Source organism: Anomaloglossus baeobatrachus, chromosome 8 (assembly GCF_048569485.1).
Source record: "Anomaloglossus baeobatrachus isolate aAnoBae1 chromosome 8, aAnoBae1.hap1, whole genome shotgun sequence".
In the NCBI taxonomy this organism is placed as follows: domain Eukaryota; kingdom Metazoa; phylum Chordata; class Amphibia; order Anura; family Aromobatidae; genus Anomaloglossus; species Anomaloglossus baeobatrachus.
Genome location: NC_134360.1, coordinates 38,882,987 through 38,906,807, shown reverse-complemented (window position 1 = coordinate 38,906,807; position 23,821 = coordinate 38,882,987). Strand labels below are relative to the sequence as shown.

General features: G+C 45.5%; 1 protein-coding gene across 2 annotated transcripts in view; it reads left to right on the top strand.

The window, feature by feature from the left end:
• CELSR3 (cadherin EGF LAG seven-pass G-type receptor 3) overlaps positions 1-23,821 on the top strand; it is a 192,358-nt gene that overhangs the window by 158,971 nt on the left and 9,566 nt on the right. For both annotated transcript variants that reach the window (XM_075321490.1, XM_075321489.1), the window contains 15 exons: positions 3,774-3,923; positions 5,183-5,363; positions 6,661-6,828; positions 7,069-7,195; positions 9,443-9,649; positions 11,222-11,396; positions 11,484-11,596; positions 12,267-12,346; positions 15,546-15,672; positions 17,720-17,839; positions 17,931-18,067; positions 19,169-19,269; positions 20,253-20,426; positions 20,591-20,785; positions 22,438-23,548. In XM_075321490.1, coding sequence (XP_075177605.1) covers positions 3,774-3,923; positions 5,183-5,363; positions 6,661-6,828; positions 7,069-7,195; positions 9,443-9,649; positions 11,222-11,396; positions 11,484-11,596; positions 12,267-12,346; positions 15,546-15,672; positions 17,720-17,839; positions 17,931-18,067; positions 19,169-19,269; positions 20,253-20,426; positions 20,591-20,785; positions 22,438-23,548 — 3,166 coding nt within the window. The remainder of the gene's footprint in view (positions 1-3,773; positions 3,924-5,182; positions 5,364-6,660; positions 6,829-7,068; positions 7,196-9,442; positions 9,650-11,221; positions 11,397-11,483; positions 11,597-12,266; positions 12,347-15,545; positions 15,673-17,719; positions 17,840-17,930; positions 18,068-19,168; positions 19,270-20,252; positions 20,427-20,590; positions 20,786-22,437; positions 23,549-23,821) is intronic.

Genomic DNA, 23,821 nt, shown 5'->3' with positions numbered 1-23,821 from the left:
GACCCAAGGAGATTTCCTGGCGTCCAAGAGATGCCTATCTGCATGTGCCAATTGCAGTTTCTCACCAGCGTTGGCTACGTTTTGCAATCGGAGAAGATCATTTCCAATTTGTGGCTCTTCCTTTCGGGTTGGCCACAGCTCCTCGGGTATTCACCAAGGTCATGGCAGCAGTGATTGCGGTCCTGCACCTACAGGGGTTGGCAGTGATTCCTTACCTGGACGACCTTCTAGTCAAGGTGTCATCCAGCGTGGACTGTCAGCGGAGTGTCTCGCTCACTCTCGCCACTCTAGCCCAATTCGGGTGGATTGTCAATCTTCCCAAATCCACTCTGACTCCGACCCAGAGTCTCACGTACCTAAGGATGCAGTTCGAGACTTTGCCGGCACTTGTGAAGTTGCCATTAGTCAAACAGCAGTCCCTCCAACTGGCGGTGCGCTCTCTGCTGAGACCCCGCCGTTATTCCCTCAGGCGCTTGATGCAGGTGCTGGGTCAAATGGTGGCGTCCATGGAGGCTGTTCCCTTTGCCCAGTTCCATCTGCGCCCCCTGCAGCTGGACATTCTCCGCTGTTGGGACAAGCGGCCTTCCTCCTTGCACAGGTTTGTGGCTCTGTCGCCACAGACCAGGAGCTCTCTTCAGTGGTGGCTTCGGCCCCTCTCTCTGTCCCAGGGGCGCTCCTTCCTGGCCCCGTCCTGGGTGATTCTCACCACGGATGCCAGCCTTTCCGGCTGGGGAGCGGTATATCTCCACCACAGAGCACAGGGCACTTGGACTCCGTCCGAGTCAGCCCTTTCAATCAATGTGCTGGAAACCAGAGCTGTGCTTCTAGCTCTCCTAGCCTTTCACCACCTGTTGGCGGGCAGGCACATTCGAGTCCAGTCAGACAACGCGACAGCGGTTGCCTACATCAATCACCAAGGCGGGACACGCAGCCGCCTGGCAATGTTGGAGGTCCAACGCATTCTTCAATGGGCGGAGGACTCCAAGTCCACCATATCCGTCCACCATAGGCGTAGAAAACTGGGAGGCAGATTATCTCAGCCGTCAATCCGTGGACGGTGGCGAGTGGTCCCTGCACCCGGCAGTGTTTCAGTCAATCTGCCGCAAGTGGGGCACTCCGGACGTGGATCTAATGGCATCCCGTGACAACAACAAAGTTCCGGTTTACGTGGCTCGCTCCCACGATCCTCAGGCCTTCGCCGCGGACGCTCTGGTTCAAGACTGGTCCCAGTTTCGTCTGTCCTACGTGTTTCCCCCTCTAGCTCTCTTGCCCAGAGTCCTGCGCAAGATCAGAATGGAGGGTCGTCGAGTCATCCTCATTGCACCGGACTGGCCCAGGCGAGCTTGGTACCCAGACCTGCTCCATCTGTCCGTAGAGGTGCCGTGGCATCTCCCGGACCGTTCAGACCTTCTCTCGCAAGGTCCGTTTTTCCGCCTGAATTCTGCGGCTCTCAAATTGACGGCGTGGCTCTTGAGTCCTGGATCTTGACGGCTTCTGGTATTCCTCCTGAAGTCATCTCCACTATGACTCGGGCCCGTAAGTCTTCCTCCGCCAAGATCTATCACAGAACTTGGAAAATTTTCCTGTCCTGGTGTCGCTCTTCCGGCCATCCTCCTTGGCCATTCTCCTTGCCGACCCTTCTGTCCTTTCTACAGTCCGGTCTGCAGCTAGGACTGTCCCTCAACTCTCTCAAGGGACAAGTCTCAGCTCTATCAGTGCTGTTCCAGCGGCGTCTCGCTCGGCTGGCTCAGGTCCGCACCTTCATGCAAGGCGCGTCTCACATCATTCCGCCTTACCGGCGGCCCTTAGATCCCTGGGACCTTAATTTGGTTCTCATGGTTTTGCAGAAACTCCCCTTTGAGCCCCTTAGGGAGGTTTCTTTGTTTCATCTTTCACAGAAAGTGGCCTTTCTGGTGGCCATAACTTCCCTCAGGAGAGTCTCTGATTTGGCTGCGCTCTCCTCGGAGTCACCTTTTTTGGAATTTCATCAAGACAAGGTGGTTCTCCGTCTGACTCCGGACTTTCTTCCTAAGGTGGTCTCTCCTTTCCACCTTAACCAGGACATTACCCTACCTTCCTTTTGTCCGGCTCCTGTTCATCGCTTTGAAAAAGCGTTGCATACTCTGGATCTGGTGCGTGCTCTCCAGATCTATGTGTCTCGCACCGCTGCTCTTAGGCGGTGCACTTCTCTTTTTGTGCTAACCACAGGCCGGCGCAAGGGCCTCTCTGCTTCTAAGCCGACCTTAGCCCGTTGGATTAGGTCGACCATTTCGGACGCCTACCAGTGCACTCAGGTGCCTCCCCCGCCGGGGATCAAGGCACATTCAACCAGAGCTGTCGGTGCCTCTTGGGCTTTCAGGCACCAGGCTACGGCTCAGCAAGTCTGTCAGGCTGCCACTTGGACTAGCCTGCATACCTTTTCGAAGCACTACCAAGTGCATGCTCATGCTTCGGCAGATGCGAGCTTGGGCAGACGCATCCTTCAGGCGGCTGTCGCCCATTTGTGAAGTTAGGCTCCGCCTACTTCTTAGTTTTTCTGTTTATTTCCCACCCATGGACTGCTTTGAGACATCCCATGGTCTGGGTCTCCCATAGGAACGATAAAGAAAAAGAGAATTTTGTTTACTTACCGTAAATTCTTTTTCTTATAGTTCCGTATTGGGAGACCCAGCTCCCTCCCTGTTGCCTGTTGGCAATTTCTTGTTCCGCGTGTTATCACCGGCTGTTGTCGTGGACAGAGTCTCCGGTTGTTCCGGTTCTTACTCTGTTTTACTTGTGGGTGGCTATTCTCCTTCAGCTTTTGCACTAAACTGGCTAGATCTGGTTCTCCAGGGGGTGTATAAGCTCAGAGGGAGGAGCTACACTTTTAAGTGTAGTACTTTGTGTGTCCTCCGGAGGCAGAAGCTAAACACCCATGGTCTGGGTCTCCCAATACGGAACTATAAGAAAAAGAATTTACGGTAAGTAAACAAAATTCTCTTTATCTTCAATCTTATCGATAGGGAATAACCTTTCAATTCTGGGAATTCTCCTTAAAGGTGGCATTTTACAAATCAATATTACAGGTTCTCCCATGAGAAGCAAACCAAAATATCACGCTGCTGTGACTCCCAGAGATCTACTATAATTTGTTGGCGAACCGGGCGGCTTTTCTTATTTCCTGCAGCGCCACCTTACATTGCATACCTCTCATTGATATCAGTGAGCTATCCATGTAATGCACTGACTTTTTATGAAACTAGATGACCCCCTTTAAAAACAGCTGCATGTTCTAGAGGAGAACCAGAAAGGATTCTCTTCTTGTTCAAGTGTTGGTAGAAACTTTTCTTTAACTTTTCGGCATACACCCTATGAGTAATTGGTGAATAATTGGGTACAGTTTCCTTCATTGTTATCAGTGAGAATCCGTGCCCGTGTAGCTGACCTTTTACTAACATTTTTGAGAGATGATATAATTTGTGCAGCAACTCAATAAGAAAGTTCATTAAGTCCGTTGCCGCCTGGCAGGAAGGTGCCTGTGCCCGAATCGCTGACGCCTGAGGACCCTGCCAAGTGGCGTGAACGTCAGCGCATCTGACACTTTTGTAGCCGTGCGCTTAGAGGAGGTAGAAATGTGAATTACATGTGATTAGTTTGGATTCTTGGCCGCTCGCTCCCAGCTCCGTTGTCTGGAGATACTGCGGGTTTACAATTATTGCTAGACATTCATCACGACTCAAGCAGATTGTACAGAGCAGCTCCTGAGACTCTGCGTCTTCCTTTCCTTGTGACAGTTGTTAATATCGAGCGAGTGGATAATCAGATCACGCCGAGAAGACATTTTCCCAGGTATCACAGCAGTCTTTTTCGGGGACAGATTTCCTGGGATCCTCACACTCATGTGGAGCTGCCAGCCTCGGCCCTTGAGTCGCCCAAACCAAAAGGTAAAGTGCAACTCTATGTATATACGGTCTTTAAAAACCGGCATTATAGAATATTCTGCTGTGATTTTTAGAGGGGTACTTGAAATTGAAAGAAGTTCAATGGAACCTTGGATTACGAGCATGATTCATTTTGGGAGTGTGGTCTTAAACCAAGTTACTCTAACATCAAAGCAAATTTTCCCATAGGAAATAATTGAAACGCAGACAATTTGTTCCACAACCCAAAAATATTTACTACCCCATCCTTGTTCCCATCCTGTCCCATCCTGTAGTAATGTGCCCCTTCCTTGTCCCCATTCTGTAATAATGTGTCCATCCTCCTCCCCTTTTATTAATGTGCCTATCAATGTCCCCTTTTACTAATGTGCCCATGCAGGTCCTCTTCTTGTAGCAATGGCCCATCCTGGTCCCCTATTGTGCCATTTTTCTCACACACACAGAAACACACACAAAAAACATTCTTCTCACCTGTCCTCCGTTCCCTCGGCATCCTCTTCCCTGCTTCTTGACCCAGTAACGGTCCAGTTGGTGCAAGGGCTGCCACTGTCAGCACTTCATCTCTGATGCAGATGAATATTTTGCCAGCAATGGACAGAGTCAAACTGTCTCTGCACAATTAGTGCAATGGCAGCCGCCGGACAATCAGAGGCAGGCAGCTGACACGTCAGCTGCTTGCCTCTGATTGGCCGGCGGCTGCCATTGGGAATAGTTGTGCAGAGAGAACTTGACTCTGCGCAACGCCAGCAAAACGTTCATCTGAAATAAAGCGCTGACTGCGGCGGACCCTGCACTGGCTGCGATCGTTACCTGCTTGTCCATGTGCCTTCGGGCCACAAGAAGCAGTCAGAGCGGGTCAGAACATGGTGAAAGGAAAGAATTGGAAGTGTACGTGGTGAAAATTTGCTCGTATTGCGAATTCTTGCTCGTAAACCAAGTTACAAATTTGTAAAAAGCATTGCTCGTTTTGCAAAACGCTCGCAAACTGGGTTACTCGTAATCCAAGGTTCCACTGTAATTAGATTGGTGCAGGTTTTCACTCTACTAACAAAAAACTGTTATTGATGTCTCAAGTAACCAATCAGAGCTCAGCTTTTATTTCTTAAAACGCACTGGAAAAATGGAAGCTGTGGTTTTTTTGCTATTGTCCAATTTTGATATATCAGTCCATAACCATAAAGAAGATCTGTCGACAACATACTGTAAATGTTTTGTTTCTTGGGAATCCTGGGTGACAACTAATGTGACCACTATTTTTTTAGCGCCACCCACAGTTGTGCCATCTCCAACCAGCCCTGAAACCAACGTAACCACATCTGCACCCCCACCAAAAAGAGTCATCCCCGAACCAGAACCTGCGCCGACCATACTCGTTCTCCTCGTTTACCGCACCCTGGGCGACCTATTACCAGCACATTACAACACGGAGAGAAGAAGTCTCAGGTGAGCCCCCCCCATTGGCGTCTTCTTTAACTCTATCCTTCCTAGATTGTTCAACTTTTTATAGATTTCTTGCAAACTCTTTAACACTAGAAATCAGCAGCATGCATTCTATGAGTAAGTCTATAGTAGGAAAAGCTGGGCACCTATTCAGACAAACCTGAGAGTAAAGGGGGCTTTACACGCAACAACATCGCTAACGAGATGTCGTTGGAGTCACAGAATTCGTGACACACATCCGGCCTCGTTAGCGACGTCGTTGCGTGTGAAACGCAGGAACGACCATTAACGATCAAACTTACCTAATCATTGATTATTGACACGTCGTTCTTTTCCGGATAATCGTTGCTGTTGCAGGACGCAGGTTGTTCATCGTTCCTGCGGCAGCACACATCGCTATGTGTGACACCGCAGGAACGAGGAACATCACCGTACCTGCAGCCGTCCGCAATGAGGAAGGAAGGAGGTGGGCGGGATATTCCGGCCGCTCATCCCGCCCCTCCGCTTCTATTGGGCGGCCGCTTAGTGACGCCGATGTGACGCCACACGAATCACCCCCTTAGAAAGGAGGCGGTTCGCCGACCACAGCAACGTCGCTAGGCAGGTACAGTAAGTATGTGTGACGGGTGTAAGCGATGTTGTGCGCCACGGGCAGCGATTTGCCCGTGACGCACAACCGACGGGTCGGGTGCTTTCACCAGCGACATCGCTAGCGATGTCGCTGTGTGTAAAGCTCGCTTTACTCGTCCTGCATCTTTAAATCTTTTCAACATCGGAATAAGGTAAGCATGAATAGCTTTAAAACTAATCGCTATTTGGCATCAAAAGGAACCAGCCATCCATGGTGCACATTTAGCAGAAAAATATGTCGACAATAGATATCCAAAATAAAAAAGGCACTCACCAGAGATGCTGTGCAAGGGTAGTTTATTCCCACTTTGGGTTACATGTGAAGGCTTGTGAGGGAGGGGAAGCACATAGCACGGTGAACGACGGCCGTTTCGCGTCCACTCATTCAAGCGTTGTGTACAGGCGCGAAACGGCCGTCGTTCACCGTGCTATGTGCTTCCCCTCCCTCACAAGCCTTCACATGTAACCCGAAGTGGGAATAAACTACCCTTGCACAGCATCTCCGGTGAGGGCCTTTTTTCTTTAGGATAGCTATTGTCGATACACTCTATTGGTAGATGTTGCAGAACTACAACCTCAGGCAGATCCGAAATGATAGGCGTTCTAGTTTCAATAAATCAGGCAAGTCGTATGATAGATGGCGTACAAAGATTGTGTATGTTTTTTTAAGGATCCACAAGAATCCGGTGATAAATACCCCCATCGTAAGTGTATCCGTTCTCAGAGACCAGACCTTTATCCATGGGGATCTGGAGGGATCGCTGATAATAGACTTTCAACTGCTGGAGACAGTGAACAGAAGCAAACCCGTCTGTGTACAGTGGAATCACACGACCCAGTATGTCACCTCCTCTATATACAATCTACATTGGGTCACAAATTGGGTAAAAAATATGAAAAAAATGTATTTAACCCAAGCCCATGTAAACAATGTTCAGTTTTGCCACACAACTCATTTCCAGAGCTGAAACATTGTGTTCATGGGCTTAGAATTTAATATTATTTTTTCACATTTTTGAAATGGGAGTGCGGACATTTTTTATTAGATTTATTGATCACATTTCTTTTACACTTTCAGAGTCGACCATCCAGGGAGCTGGACAGCGAAGGACTGTGAGCTGGTGTTCAGGAACACTACACACGTGCGCTGCCAGTGCTCCCAGTTTGGCAGTTTTGGCGTCCTTATGGATGGATCCCATCGAGAGGTAAATGTGCTGAATGTTTTTTAATATGACTCTACTGATGCTTTTTATCATATATGACAGTTATAATCCCTTTATGAATATAACCTCGCTCTACCCCAGAATAAGAAAATTAGTAGATTCGATTGCCAAATGTCTACCAACCATATGGTCTGCAGCGGTGTGGGAACTATATGTCTCAGCATGCCCTGCTATTACCGTGGTTTTCCAAAAATAAGACCTACTCCGAAAAAAGCCCTAGCAGGAATTTTCAGCATTTTCATCGGAAGGCTTAAATATAAGCCCTAACCCAAAAATAAACCCTAGTGGCGGTTCAATAATGAAGTGTCTATGTTATGTTTGTTGTTCCTCTTGTTCTTTATATTTTACTCAGGTGACTTTACATCGCAGGTATTTGGAATATGTGCTTCACTAATGTTCAACCCTACCATAATTCTGTAACCATATAGTATATCTGTTTTCATTGCTTACCTGATATATTACTGTTATTTAATAAATAAATTAAAAAAAAAAAAAATGAATTGTCCATGCAGCTAAAAAAGTTAGAGAATACTGCAGGACAGCTCATTATAGAAAGCAGACACCCCCAAAAGAGAGAGGAAAGGAGAAATAAGACCATACTATCATACCCACCAGGCACCGAAAAGGGGGACCTGCAGTGTAACGCATACAAATCAGATCGCACACACACATCAGATTGCACAACCACACACATCAGATCACACACACACGCACACATCAGATCACACACACACACACATCAGATCGCACACACATCAGATCACACACACACACACACATACATACATCAGATCACACACACACATTAGATCACACACATCAGATCACACACACATCAGATCGCGCACACACATCAGATCGCGCACACACATCAGATCGCGCACACACATCAGATTGTACACAAAATCGCACAACATACTCACCACATCCAGCGATATCGATTGCTTTTGTCCGACAGGGGAACTTGGCACGCAGTGCAGTAGAGCGCAAGGACCTGTAGTAGAATGTATGAAGGACCTGTGGTGGAACACATCAATATGTTCCACCTTAGGTCCTGGCTTTTCATTACACTACGTCCCATCTTCCCCTGGCGGCCGGAAACAATCGGTATCACTTGATGTAGTGAGTGTGTGTGCGATCTGATGTGTGTGTGTGTGATTTGATGTGTGTGCGATTTGATGTATGTGCGATTTGATGTGTGTGTATCGGTGTTTGAACAATCTTATGTATGTGAGTGTGTCGGCCAGAAGCAGGGGAGGACCGTGTGGAGCATACCTGCTGGAAGCGCCCGCCCGGGGTCTGGTAAGTATGATTCTCCTGGGATGTGGGGTCTCCATTTTTGAGGGATAAACCTTCCCCCGACTGTGTTTCCCCGAGAGTATGCCCTTGTGCATTTTTCAGGGCAAAAAAAATATCAGTGTGTCATGGGTCCTTCTCCGATATCACACAATCAACAGAGCGACAGATGATTGAACAATCCAAAGAACATTTATTCCAAGCAAAATCCGAAACTCCATGAAATAATCCACCACACAGAGGGTAAAGTAGTCCAGTAATGGGAAATGTCCCTGGGATCAGTCACAATCCTTCAGCAGTCCTTTTCCAGGGAAATCGGGGTTTCTCAACGGCTCTCTGGGTTGCTGCCTGTAGCTGCAGCTTCTCCCCCAGAGGATCAGTCTTCTTTCTTGTCTGTTGAAGTTCTCAGACAGACTGAATAATCTCCCAAGTAAGCAGAGAGTTTAGGTGGATCCCAGGCCCCTCTCCTCCATACTTAGGCACAAAAGCCCGACAGGGAGTGATTAACCTAACTTAACAGAACAATGTATACAGAATGGACCGAGCACCATGCCTAAAATACGAACCTACACAAAATTATACACCACCTCCCATATTCCACCATCACAATAAAACAGTGTCTTTTTGTCGGGGCAACACAGTATCTATAGTTATAGCAACATCACGAGTGGTTCTGAGTCTGGTGGTGCTCGCTGTGTGATGTTTGTATGCTCTATGTTATCACACCATTTTACTTTCTTCTCTGATTATCCTCCATTGTGAGAAATGTATTGAACGCTTTCTATTACTGTAATAAGATAGACATCAATGAGTCTGTAGCCTTGAATACCAATATACCATTCATCTTGCAGCGTTATTCGGCCAAACCCTTTCTCTGTAGTCTGTACATTGACCCATTGCATAATATATGCCTTCTCGCTTTCAATAAAACAGCAACTGGAGGGAGACCTGGAGACCTTGGCCATCGTCTCTTACACCTGTGTGTCCATCTCACTGGCGGCTCTCCTGTCTACGTTTGCGATCTTGACGTCTCTGAAGGGAGTGAAATCCAACACGAGGGGGATCCACTCTAATATCGCCTCTGCACTTTTCTTCTCCGAGCTTGTGTTTCTACTGGGCATCAACAGCACAGAAAATGAGGTAAGAGAGTAGATACTGAAGGGGTATTCTGGAAAGAGAAAGGACCGGTGAGGGTCAGAACTGATCGGCGGAGCTCAGGAGCTGATCCCCAGCTACTGAACGCAGCTTTCCTGTACATCCAATAGCCTAGTCAGCCATCACCCCATTAAATGGGGGCACAGCTCCTACATTCTAGTGATCGATTGGGGTCTCCACAGTCGGACCACCATCGATCTAGTAGTTACCACCTATTTTATTCTTTTTGGAATAGCCCTTTAGTCTGATTTCCCACTGTTGACTTTTGTGGCATATTTTGTGAATATGTTTTGATAGATGAGAGTCTCATCTTTGTGGGTTGGAGCACTCCTAACCCTTGTTCCATCCCTTGACATAAAAAACCATAGTTAAAAGGACTGTGTCAGCAGTTTACAGCAATATAATCTGAAGACAACATGCTGCAAGAGTTAACAGAGACTTCAGCACTGTGTCTGTTATCTCACAGTCTTTTTTTTTTGTTTACCAACAATGTTAGCTTAAGCCTCTTATCATTATCATTAGTGGGTCTCAGCAGCATATGAGTTGAGCTGGGTTTACACACTGCAACATCGCAAAGGACATCGCTGTAAGGTCACCGGTTTGGTGACGCAATAGCGACCTCCCTAAGTCTCTGCTAAGTCTCTGGTGAGCGTTCAAACAGGCAAACCTGGCCAACAACGCAACAGCGATCCGGACCTGCAGAGCGACCTAGCTGGTTGTTGGGGACATTGATAAGCAGCCTTTTGAAAGGGAAGTTGCTAACAAAGTCGCTGCTAAGTCTTCACACACTGAAACTTCATGCTGCACAGCGGGAAACAAAGGACCTAGGAATGGTCCTGAACGATTTGTAACGATTACAACTTCACAGCAGGGGCCGGGTCGCTGATAGGTTTCACACACTGCAACATCGCAAACAACATCGCTATTGCGTCACAAAACCGGTGACGTTACAGCGATGTCGTTTGAGATGTTGCAGTGTGTAAACCCAGCTTTGACCTCCCACTCCACCACTTCTGTGATTAGCAGCTTCTGTCTATGGAAATGCAAATTTTATCTCAGTCTTTTCTTATTTACTTGCAATATTAGCTTAAGCCTCTTATCTTTATCATTAGTGGGTCTCAGCAGCATGTGAGTTGTAGTCCGTCTCCACACCTTTCTATGATTAGCACCTTCTGTCTGTGGAAATGTACATGTTATCTCAAAGTCTTTTTTTATTTACCTGCAATGTTAGCTTAAGCCTCTTATCTTTATCATTAGTGGGTCTCAGCAGCATGTGAGTTGTAGTCCAATTTCGCCCCTTTCTGTAATTAACAGCTTCTATCAATGGAAATGTACACTGAAAGCCTGGTGAGGGCAGGGGCAGCTTTCCCAGCACTGCTACATACAAAATCTAAAATCTTTCACTGTGTCAGAACGGCTGCAGCCACTAATCTAAGTGATACATCATTGAACTCAGGGCTTCTTTGCCTACATTATGCTGCTCTTAGTTGACGTAGCAAAAACCTGCTGACAGATTCCCTTTAATGTATTATGCTGGTTTTTTTTGTTCTCTCTCAGTTCCTTTGCACCGTGATCGCCATCCTGCTTCATTATTTCTTCCTGTCCACGTTCGCCTGGTTATTTGTGGACGGACTCCATATTTACCGCATGCAGACAGAAGTCAGGAACGTCAACTACGGAGCCATGAGGTTTTACCATGCCATTGGTTGGGGTGTCCCAGCCATTATTACAGGTATGCTTCTTATGATACCAGGGTCACATTTGTCCATCGATCCCTAGATTTTGTAGCACAGATCATGATATGTGTATTTTCCTGCAGGTTTGGCGGTGGGGCTTGACCCCGAAGGGTATGGAAATCCTGACTTCTGCTGGATCTCGATCCATGATAAACTTGTGTGGAGTTTTGCTGGACCCGTCGCTATCGTCATTGTGGTGAATATTCCTCCTTTACAAGTAGCCAATAAAGGAGGAGCAGATGCATTATTTTTTTCCATCTCCCATCATTCATTTCATCTCCATGATATAAATTTATTCAGGAAATTCAGCAAACCAGCAGTTATACAGGAAAACATTGGAGGATTTTCTCCAAATTCACAAACTGATACAGGTAACAGTAAAGTATTGTAGCCATGAAAGCAAAATTTCCAAAAATAAGAGAAACAAGAATCTATAAAGTTACCAAAACTGGGAAAGTGGCCACTACTGAAATACTCTGTGCTGCTGGTGAGCGTCTATCCATGACTCTACTACTTTGCTGCTGTGGAGGTACCGCTTTTCTGCTATGGGTAACCTTCCTTTTCTTATCTAATTCTCCATTATCCTGCAAGATCATCACATTCATCTCCTGAAATACTCTGCGCTGCTGCAAATCTTGTTCCTTTCACTACCTCCCTGGGATTCATTGTTATCCTACCATCACGTCCTATCAAATTCAGCTGCATCTATACTAGTATAATCACATGAATGGATTATAGGGGGTCACTGCCCCCTACAAAGCCAACACAGTCTTCTGCTGCTGCTGTGATCTTTCTGCTATAATCCTTACTGTCTGTCTCTCTTGTCCGGGTCTCATTACATGCTATTTTTTCATGATTGGTTTCAGATTAATGGAGTTATGTTCCTCATGGTGGCCAAACTTGCCTGCTCTCCCGGACAGAAGGAAACAAAGAAAAAATCTGTGCTGTAAGTGCGTCCTGTTCTTCCTTTATGTATTAAAGTATGTTATACACAACGTAAAGAAACACTAAAGGGGAAGCTGGTATACTGTGCTATGGTTACAGCTGAGCTTAAAGGGGTGGGTCATGATAGGGATCTTCTCCTTGGTGTCATGCTCCGCCCCTCAGACCCTGCACCAATCATAAGGCCTCATTCACACGTCAGTAATGTTCTTGTATTACAAAATTGGTCCTAGTTCCATCAGTGTTTCTTTAAGGCACCTGAGTGCTGTCCAATTTTTTTCATATTGCCGATTTTGATCCCACACATGTCTGTAATTTTTTGCAAAAAAAAATCACAGACCTGTGTGCGTGAAATACACTCCTTCTATGCCATTGGAACTCCAAATCGATAAGATTTGTTTTACAAGCGCTTGGGAAATCAATGCAGCATATACGCCTTGTACTGTACTGAAAGTTTCTGCTTTATTACATCATGTGACCAGTTTATATAGTACCTCAAACAAAGAAATAACTATGCACCAATAAGAGCTGCAGGTGTGTGTGTAGAAATGTGAACTTCCCCGCCCATCAGTATTAGCTGAGCCATATAACATCATTCAGTTATAAGACAAGATAGTTTCTATAAGAATAAAATGGATTTTATTCTCTCACAAGCTGTAAATTGGGAAATCAATGCAGCGCACACTCCTTGTGGTGTATTGAAAGTTTCTGCTTTATTACATCATGTGACCAATTTATATAGTACCCCAAACAAAGAAATACCTATACACCAATAAGAGCCCCAGGGGTGTGTGTAGAAATGTAAAATTAACCCTCCTATCAGTATTAGCTGAGCCCTATGACATCATTCAGTTATAGGACAAGATGGTTTCTTTAAGAACAAAATGGATTTTTTTCTCTCACAACCTGTAAATGGCCCCATTTACTATTATAGGTACGATTGCTATCCGTAAAAAACGCGCAAAAAATGGACGTGTGAATGAGGCCTTATGTAGGATGTACATTCTTGCCTGAAGTATATCTAATGACCAGACTTTACAGTAATGGTGGAAGTGATGGTGAATTGCACAGTATTTAAGTGTTGGCGGGGCAGAAAGTTTAGGAAACTTTTTTTAATATCTTGTAGCATAGAACGTGGAGTACTTGCTTGGGGTATTGTATCAGCCAGAAATTGGGATTGTACACGTAAATATGGAGCTTCTGTAGGTTACTTTACATTATTTAAAGGGAATCCGTCACTAGGTATTTGCTACTTCACCTGAGAGCAGCATAACGTAGGGGCAGAGACCCTGATTCCAGCGATGTGTCACTTACTGAGCTATTTGCTGTCATTTTGATAAAATCAATGTTTTCTCTGCTGCAGATCTAGCAGTTATACAGAGCTCATGAATATGCTGGACTACCTGCAGCACACCAAGTAGTCCTGTAATGATAATCTCCTGCTGATTAACCAGTGATTTTATCAAAACTACACTAAGCAGCCCAGTAAGTGGCACATTGCTGGAATCAAGATCTCTGTCCCTACATTATGCTGCTCTCAGATTGGGTTGCAAAAACCTGGTGACAGATTCCCTTTAATATTAATTGGACACAAGTTATGAGCAAATTTGTTTTGATTTTTTGGGGAATGGGGCAATGAAGGTAAGATCTCAGGAAAGGTAGGACTGGGCGTAAATACCCAAGATCGACAGAAGGTGATGTGAAAGTATAAGCAGAAGAATGTCAGTATTATGATCTGATGTGAATAGCTTTCCCTAATTAAAGGGGTATTCCCATCACTAGGATATGCTATCACTTAAAGGGAACCTGTCAGGTGCAATATGCACCAAGAACCACAAGCAGTTCTGGGTGTATATTGCTAATCCTTGCCTAACTGTCCCTGCATCTAGTAGCATAGATAAATTATTTCTAAAGATCTTTTATTGTATGCTAATGAGTACAGGGACTAGTCGCAAGGGCGTTACGTCCCTTGGCTAGTCGGCCCCCTTAGCATGTTAGCACCGTGGGCCGACTAGCCAAGGGAAGTAACGCCCTTGCGACTAGTCCCTGTGCTCATTAGCATACAATAAAAGATCTTTAGAAATACCTTTTCTAAGGATCTCTTTATCTATGGTATTGTATACAGGGACGGTTAGGCAGGGATTAGCAATATGCACCCAGAACTGCTCGTGGTTGTGGGTGCATATTGCACCTGACAGGTTCCCTTTAATGATGGCTGGGGGTCTGACCTGAAGAACCCCTATCGATCCTCACAATGACGAGGCCGCTCTAGTTAAGCGATACATCCCCTTCACAGTTTTTCCTTCTGCACAGGGGCATTCCCAGCCATGCACTGCAGCACAGCTCCATTCACGAGAATAGGGCCAGCTACTGTTCCCCGCCGGGTAGCCAGAGGCGCTGCTGTGCAGGAAAAACGGTGAAGGCGACGCAGTGCATTATCAGCTGTGCTGCCCTTTTCTTATCTTATTTAGAGCCCCATATTTTAGCAATATCCCATCATTTACTGGAATGGGAATAAATGGGAATATTCCTTTTAATTTCAGAATTAGTTCCTTTATAAAAACGACATTCTATAATAATTGCAGGAGAGTTTTGTGGACTTGTCAGTCGTCTCATTGTAAAACCACTAGTCAGCTCCCCCCCAGTCTGAACTGGCTGATAACAGAAAACAATAGATTACACTAATTCATAAACGACAAGAGGACCTCAGGTGCACATTGATCTTTCAGAGCACGTATTGCTGCCATTGTTCTGGCAATGCAGGCCCTGTTTACTGCCAAGAACTGGTAAAACTAAAAGATAGTTTCACCCTACGAACGAACTAATGGTTTGCTCATTTATTGCGTGTTTAGACTGCAAGATTATTCTGAAATGAAGTTCCTATGAACACTCATTCACAGAGTAAATTGAGCCTTTAGTGGCTTTTTAATAGTTTCATGATGATTAAATGATATATTGAATGTGCATCCAGTTTGCATGAAATATATTGTATAATCCTGTGCAACACGTGTGACCATGCCATGTAATGTGGGGAGTGTAATATGAATATGGTGTCCTCTTCCCCCGTGGCCCCTTGTATATGTATGCATGCTGCAGACGGTGCCCCCTTGTATACGGAATACATGATGGATGTATTGATGTTCTCTTTCCTGGTGTAACCTCCATGTCTGTGCTCTTTGCTGCTTCTTCCTGTCTCCCTGTAGCATGACTATACGGAGCTCCTTCATTCTCCTCCTGTTTATCAGCACTGCCTGGCTATTCGGTCTGCTGGCTGTAAATAACAGCATTCTGGCCTTTCACTACCTCTATGTTCTCCTCTGCAGTTTGCAGGTAAAATCACTTCCTACAGCTCAGGTCAATGGTTGCTTTCCAGTACAGATCTGTATCTGATGGCGCTCGTCTCTTGTATGATATAACGTGTATATAATATAGACAATGCATATTGAAAGTGCAGAGAATAAAAAGTGCCAGGTATTATAGCAGCCCAGATAAGGTTGACTGTGTGTACTATGCCAACTACTTTTCATTATCATCCCATGCCTCCCATTATGCCTCCATTTCCAATATGTTCCCCCTCCACCTCATAACTATGTCTCTATGCCATCACTTTGCATCTTCGTATTCTAAGACTCTTTGTGCCGTCTTTCTTCCTCAATGTCCTTTATACAGTGTGTCCACCCATATCCTGTCCACCGCCATTAACTTGAGAATGGCAGCAGCTATAGGCATAGAAGTGGTGTCTAGGTATAGTAAAGTAGCCAAGTGGTGTCTAGGTATAGTAAAGTTGCCATGCGCTATGCAATGAAACCACCGGAGTTAGCATTTTTATCTCGAAAACGGAACGAGATAGAGAAAAAAAGTGAATTACAAAATTGTAGGGCATCATCAATTCAATACGAATCGACACCTTGCATACAGAAATGCTATGATATGAAACCCATGACCCCCCCAAAACATTGAATGCTGGTCACGCATATGGGGCTCATTTAACTTTGATGCACAAAGTGGCCCCCGTCAGCTGCAATGCACATCTGGACTCTGGACAGCATACTGTATCTGGCTGCACGTTGTGCAATATGGTAGGTGACACGTTTGCACAAGCATCTGTGATGTGTCGTCGTAGGTCCTGCAATGTTGGTGGAGGGGTTGCATACACCTGCTGTTTGATGTGACCTCACAGAAAGAAGTCCAGTGGGGTCAGGTGAGCGTGGAGGCCACTCCACACAGCCACCATACCCAATGACTTGTAGGAAGGTCTCAATGAGGTATCACTTCATGTCCGCAGTCTTGTGAGTTTTACACATTCTAATCATAGCATTTCTGTATGCAAGGTGTCGATTCGTATTGAATTGATGATGCCCTACAACTTTGTAATTCTCTTTTTTTCTCTATCTCGTTCCGTTTTCGAGATAAAAATGCTAACTCCTTTGTTTTCCACCAGGTGGCGCTATAGGTGGTTTCATTGCGTAGCGCATGGCTACTTTACTATACTTAGACACCACTTCTATGCCTATAGATGCCACTGATCTCAAGTTAATGGCGGTGGACAGGATATGGGTGGAAACACTGTATATTCCATGAGCCATCGTTTTCTTACTGTACTGGCATGTGGCCCATGTACAAGTACTGTATATTATTACCATCTCTTATATACCATTACATTCATCTCCAGATCCTATCCCAATATATAGTAGGTGTAATAAAATAATATAAACAAATACCTCCATTTAGAAATGTAGTATAGTTTTCCTGATTAGCTATGTCGCTTACCTCATGTGCAGGGCATTGCAGTAGCTTAGGCCGATTTCACACATCCGGCATTTTGCCACTTTTCTGGATCCGTCACGCTCCAGTACAGTGCAATACAGTACAATGGAATGCTCCGGTCACATGACAGCAAGTGACCGGAGCTTGCTGCGATACCATTGTACTATATTGCACTGTACTGGAGTGTGACGGATCCGACAAAGCGGCGAAATGCTGGATGTGTGATACCGGCCTTAGGTATCCATGATAACAACTATGAACAGCTAACATTATATGAGTGGTCATAACCATGGATACCTAAGCTGCAATGCCCTGCAGATGAGGTAAGAGACATAACTAATCAGGAGAACTATACTACATTCCTAATTGGAGGCATTTGCTATTATTATTATTAATACACCTACTACATATTGGGATAGGATCTTGGAGATGGAAATACCCCTTTAAATTGTCTTAACCCCCATTTATTAAAGTGTCCTACATCTGTACCATTATTGCATTCCTGCCCTGAGTAGCATGGTGCCCCATATTCTAGCACTCGGACCCCACATGCCTTTTGCTTTCACGGTTTTATTATGCACATACTAAGTGATGTGTGATGACCCCACAGGGTTTGGCGGTGCTGGTTCTTTTCTGCGTACTCAATGAAGAAGTCCAAGAGGGTTGGAAAATCGTATGTCTTGGCAAGAAGGGTCAGGGAGAGGAGTCATCCAGACAGGCTCCGATGGGGGTAATGCGCTGTGATTATTTTCCGGCATGTGGTTATTAGTAGCATCTATATAACTATATACTGTATATAAATGTGATTTCTTTATTTCCAGGGTCCTAACGCTTACAACAATACGGCCTTATTTGAGGAGAGCGGTCTGATCAGGATCACTTTAGGAGCGTCCACCGTGTCGTCGGTCAGCAGTGTGCGCACCGCACGCACCCACTCCAGTCACAGAGCTTATCTGAGGTAGACCCACAGCTTCTTACAGAATCTTGAGTCCTTTTATTTCTATAAAAATCTGATATTTCAGCATTATATGGATTGAGAACTGACGTAACGGCTGCCACGCTTGTCCCCTTTGTGACGTGGATATTCAGCTTGGAAACCATAGGTATTACGGTGAGATTGTCAGGCAGGAGAACCGTCGTAATCAGTCCGTCATAGATTACTTGTGTCCACCATGGGACTGAAGGTATAGAATGGGTTAAAGAGGACTGGAGAGAAACGGAGGACCTGGCACTTCCATACGTTACATGGACAGCCCATTCATTTGTATAAGAGCAACAAACTGCTTCACTATTGTCACGATTACTATGTGCAGAACATTCTGTATTCTTCTGCTGTGCTCTCCTGCAGAGCTGGTATATGTTGCTTATGGTGCAGAGCGTTTTGCAGGATGAATGCTCTGCTGGTTGTTTCACATGCGCTGGGTTTCACGCTGGTCTTAGGAGGTGCTCACGCAGATGCTTCTCGTTCCCGGTGATTGCTCTGCATCTTTAGGGAGCGTGTTGGCGCCTGACGCCGCCAGTCGTGCTTCCTGGTTACAGTTGTGCTGTTGGCTCCTGTGGTGCTCAGTGTTCAGATCTTGGCCTCTTGACTCCGGAGTATTGTTGACCCGTCTCAGCCTGTTCCCTCCTGTTGCTGTTGTAACTTCCTGGCTTCTAACCTCGGACTTCCTCCTGACCGCGTCCCCGCCTTCTCCCTGTATCTTATATGTAATCTACTGGAACCCTCACCTTTGGCTTGTACTTTGACCTCGTCTTTGTCTACCCCACCTTGTACTGTCATGCCTTCCTGGTTTATGATCTCGGCCTGGCTGACTACCTCACAATTTACTGCATGCAAGTATTGTCCAGCGCCACCTAGTGACAGTCATCACAACTATTCCTGCAATGGGGCTGCAGGGAAATTGAACTATTATGTTGCCTGGCTAACAGCTAATTAATGAGGATCCTAGCAGATGGAGCACTGTTTTTTAAGTGTTTGGTCTGGGGACACCTTTTTGTTTTAACTGGACAACCCCTTTAAGTGTTGACTCCCCCTTTTAACTTGTTGATTCTTTTACAGAGAAAACATTGCAGCTCGACAGGGATCCGCCAAAGACCATAGTCATCACTCTGGTCCTACTGACCTGGACATGGCAATGTTTCATCGAGACGCTGGAGGAGGTAGGAGATAAAGGGGTTTTCAGGACTATGATATTGATTATATAGAGTTGATCAAAAACAATCTCAGGACTCTGGTCCAGCAGTAGTCAGTGGTTGTCTGACCAAAGCCCTGCAAAACCCCTTCTACCTGCCGGCATTCCTGTCATGTCTTTTGATTAGTAGGTGAAGCACAACATCATGGTTGCGGCATGATTCTCACATGACTATGTGCCTTCTAATCAGAAGAGGAGCCGGTGGTGCATGTAGGTGGGATTACGTTCGTAGGGCTCTGATCCAGTGGCTATGGACCATGATGTGGCCGATGGGCTAGTGTTCTGAAAATCTTTTCGATCAATATGAAATTCATGGGGGTCTGACGCCTGGCACCCCCACCAATCAGCTGTTTGCATCTCTGGCCATATGTAAGCGGTGTATGGAGCCGGAACACTACAGCGCCGTACACGGTATTGTGGCCATTCTCAGGTATTGCAGCTCGGGTCCATTTCACTTCAATAGGAGCTGAGCTGCAGCAACAAAGAACAGCCACTGCTTGTTGTATGGATGTACATTGTTCACAACCAGCCAGAGCTGCAAATAGCTAATCAATGGGGTTGCTGGATGATGTACCCTCATTGATTTGATATGGATGACCTGTTCTAAGAATGCAACATCAGTATACACTTCCTGGAAAACACTTTTAAATTAGTCTGGCCTTGTAATTATTAGATTACATGGATGGAAGGGTGTGTGATACTGGATACACCCATTCATATATCGGGGGCATCTATCTTATACATAGCCTTAGAGGTTCTGCCTAGTGTTATATACCCTTTCTGGTTTTATTACAAACATTAAGGGCTAATTATATTTCTCTTTCGTTTCATTGGGGGGACAAAGGACCGTCGTTCACGGTCCTGTATCCCCCAATGAAGACTCAGAGAAAGAGATTTTACGGTGAGTACACACAAATCCTTCTTTTTGACATTTACGTATAATATCGCTAGATCAAGATTCTGATTCGGACAGCGACCTGTCACTGGACGAGGAGCGCAGCCTGTCTATCCCGTCATCGGAAAGTGAAGAAAATGTCCGTCCCCGCAACAGGTTCCAGCGTCAATTCAAGCGGGCGGCTCACAGTGAGCGACTCCTCACCAACCCCTCAAATCACAGCCCTAAAGGTGACGGCACCATGGGTCTTCGGGGGCGGGTTGGAAGAGCAAGCTGTATTGTAAAGATACCTACATGTATAATTGCATAATATCCCCAGGATTCAGTCTGTATGGCGCGGTGAGCATCTCCAGTAACAGTACGACACTTGATGGACCCCTCTCTTTCCTTACAGATATGGATGGCAATGACCTGATGTCCTATTGGCCTGCCCTGGGGGACACAGAGGGGCAGCCAAACTCATTGCAGAAATGGGGGTCTGAAAGGAAACTTGGTATCGATCTTAACAAAGACGCAGCGAACAATAACCAGCCGGACCTGACCAGCGGGGACGAAAACTCCCTCACACACTCCCATCGGCAGAGAAAAGGTGACTGAAACGAAGGGGAAAACAAAAATTGGATTTACACAATGCTATCAAATGTCCATGAATGTTTAAGGATGACATGAGCGTCCTTTTCATAATGATTGAATTCCGTATTCTCCTTCAGCCCCAATTATCTCCAATATATTTCATCCGGACCCTCGCCATTACATGTGACAGAATGGCTGATGGTAAAGAGCTCACTGATACCAGTGCAGTCCTGAATCAGGAGCCACCAATGTAACAAGCCAGCTGTTATAGGAGGGGCCGATTCCATATTAATATCAATGGGATATCATAAAAGATCTTGTAGGTGAGACGTAGAGTTGTCCCATACTTTCCTCCATTGAGGGCTTGTAAATGTCGTAAAGGAAGACGAAAGGTAAGTGGCTGTATAGGGACCTTCCAAGAATAGCAACTCATCCCAAGAAGCTAAAGAAGTCATATCTGCGCATCATGGGATGGCTTCACTACCAGCAGGGGTTGTCCAACTCCGGTCAGGGGTGGTAATTATATGTAAATTTTGCTACGACAGATATTTTCAGCAGGTACTCACTGATGTTCAGCCAGATAAAAACCTTTCAAAGAACCAAACGTTTTAAAATTTTATATATAGATAGATAGATAGAGAGAGTAGCTAGTGATGGGCAGACTCACAGATAACCAGAACCGGCAGACCTAACTGGATTTAAAAAAAAAAAAAAGAATCATATTCTAACCTGGAATTGATACTGGATATCTGGCTTGATGCCAATCCCCATTTAAGTCTATGGGGACCAAAATCTGGCGATTAAAAATGGTGGTAGAAGGGATACAGGGATAGGAGCAGTTGAACTATACTTACCGAGACTCCGGCGTGGCTGTAACTGCTCCGGAGGCCACCCATTTACTTCCGGGGCTGCTCATTAGGCTCATGCATATGCACAGCTTTCCCCGCCCACCAGCGTCTGTGAGTGGTTGCAGTTAGACCCACCCCCACTTTGAGTGTCAGCGTGTCAGTTGACTGCTTCCAATCACAGATGCTAGGTGCATCTATTGTGGCATAAAAATAAATAAATAATTTTAAATAAACAACTTGCGGTCCCCCCAATTTTGATACCCGGCCATGATAAAACCTGACAACTGGGGGCTGGTATTCTCAGGCTGGGGAGACCCATAGTTACTGGGAGCCACAGAACCTAAAATAGCAACCTGCAGCTGCCCAGGATTGTCGCATCCATTAGATGTGACAATTTCAACACTTTACCTGGTTCTTCCCAAATGCCCTGGTGCGGGGGCAATCGAGGTAATAAGGGGTTAATCGCAGCTCACAGCTGCCACTAAGCCCTAGATTAGAAATGGGGAGGGTCTATGAAACCCCCCATTAGTAATCTGTAAGTAAAAGTAAATAAACAAAAACACGTTTACAGTCTGGATCCGTCCATCACTAATAGTAGCCCTTTAAACATCCTTTAGTTCTGTATGGGTCTGAGTCCAGCCCTGATGTTTGCTCTATATGCGCTCACGAAGGAGATTAGGACTCATACCTAACTAAAGTGAGAACTGCACAAACCCCTACTGGCCTCCAGGGGCTACTGCATTAAAAAAAAATAAATTAAAAGTTTAAACTACATTTTAAGAATTCCTAAACTATTTCCTGTTGTATTTTTTCCACCCAGGAATCTTGAAGAATCGACTTCAGTATCCTCAAGGTTTGCCGTCTATGGGTAGGATGACAAATGAACTATCCTGGTATAAGACCTCCACGTTGGGACACCGCGCAGTGCCGGCAGCCTCGTACGGCAGAATGTATTCTGGAGCTGGCAGTCTGTCTCAACCCAACAGCAGATACTCTTCTCGAGAGCAGCTTGACATGCTGATGAGAAAGCAGATGTCCAGAGAGCAACTGAGCAGGAATAATTCCCGAGAACTTCTAGAAGCCGTACCCAGTAGACATGGGTCTCGAGAACAGCTGGATACCATCCCCAGTCGACATGGTTCGAGAGAACATCTAGAAATGATTTCCAGTCGACACGGATCAAGAGAACACCTAGAAAGCATATCAAGCAGACATGGTTCTAGAGAACATTTAGACCAGTCTGACATGGGAAGTGATAGAAGGGATAATCTGCCGAGAAGGCATGCTTCTAGGGAGCACCTGGAAGAGTTACATAGCAGATATGGGTCAAGAGAACAACTTGACCCAGGGCCAGTAAGGGAGCTGTCTAGAGAATGGGTAAATACCTTGCCAGGTAGGCAAGTTTCTAGAGAGAGAATGGACTCTATATTAAACAGACATCCTTCTAGGGAACAATTAGACCTTCAGTCAAGGAGACAGCCTTCAAGAGAGCAACTAGCGTCAAGTAGGCAACTGTCAAGGGAACAGCTGGACTTTTTATCAAGAAGGTCTAACTCCAGAGACCACCTGGACACAGTGCCTAGTTCATGTACAGATAACTTAGAACCTCTTTCTAGAAGGCAACCGTCTAGAGAAAATTTGGAAACTCTTTCTAAAAGGCTTCCATCTAGGGACAACCTTGAACTTCTTTCTAGAAGACAACCTTCCAGGGAAAATTTAGACACGATTCCCAGTCGGCATCCGTCCACCGAGCAGCTAGATATCCTATCATCCATCCTCGCTTCATTTAATACATCCGTCCTTTCATCCAATAACACTGCCCAACAAACCGCGAACCCTTCAGTGCAAAACTCCTCAACTCCATCTATGCTGTGCTCTACACCCCATTCTGCCACGTCGCACAGCATATCCGAGATGTCTGCAGATTCTGAGTAAGTCAGGTCTATTTATCCGTTAGAGAAAATTCACCAGAACCTTTTCTGATAATGTTATACAAACTTTTGTAGATCATGCACTTTTTTTGTCTGTATAGATGGCTTCCTGCATAACCCATTCAGTGACTATAGCCAATTGGTGGACTCCCAAAACACTCTTTAGTTGCCTTTCATTGCACTTGAGATAAACCTTGTGAAGGGTGGTCTAATTGCATATTGCATATGCAAGTAGGATTGCATTTTTCTTCAGATCAGTGAGGTGAGACCCTA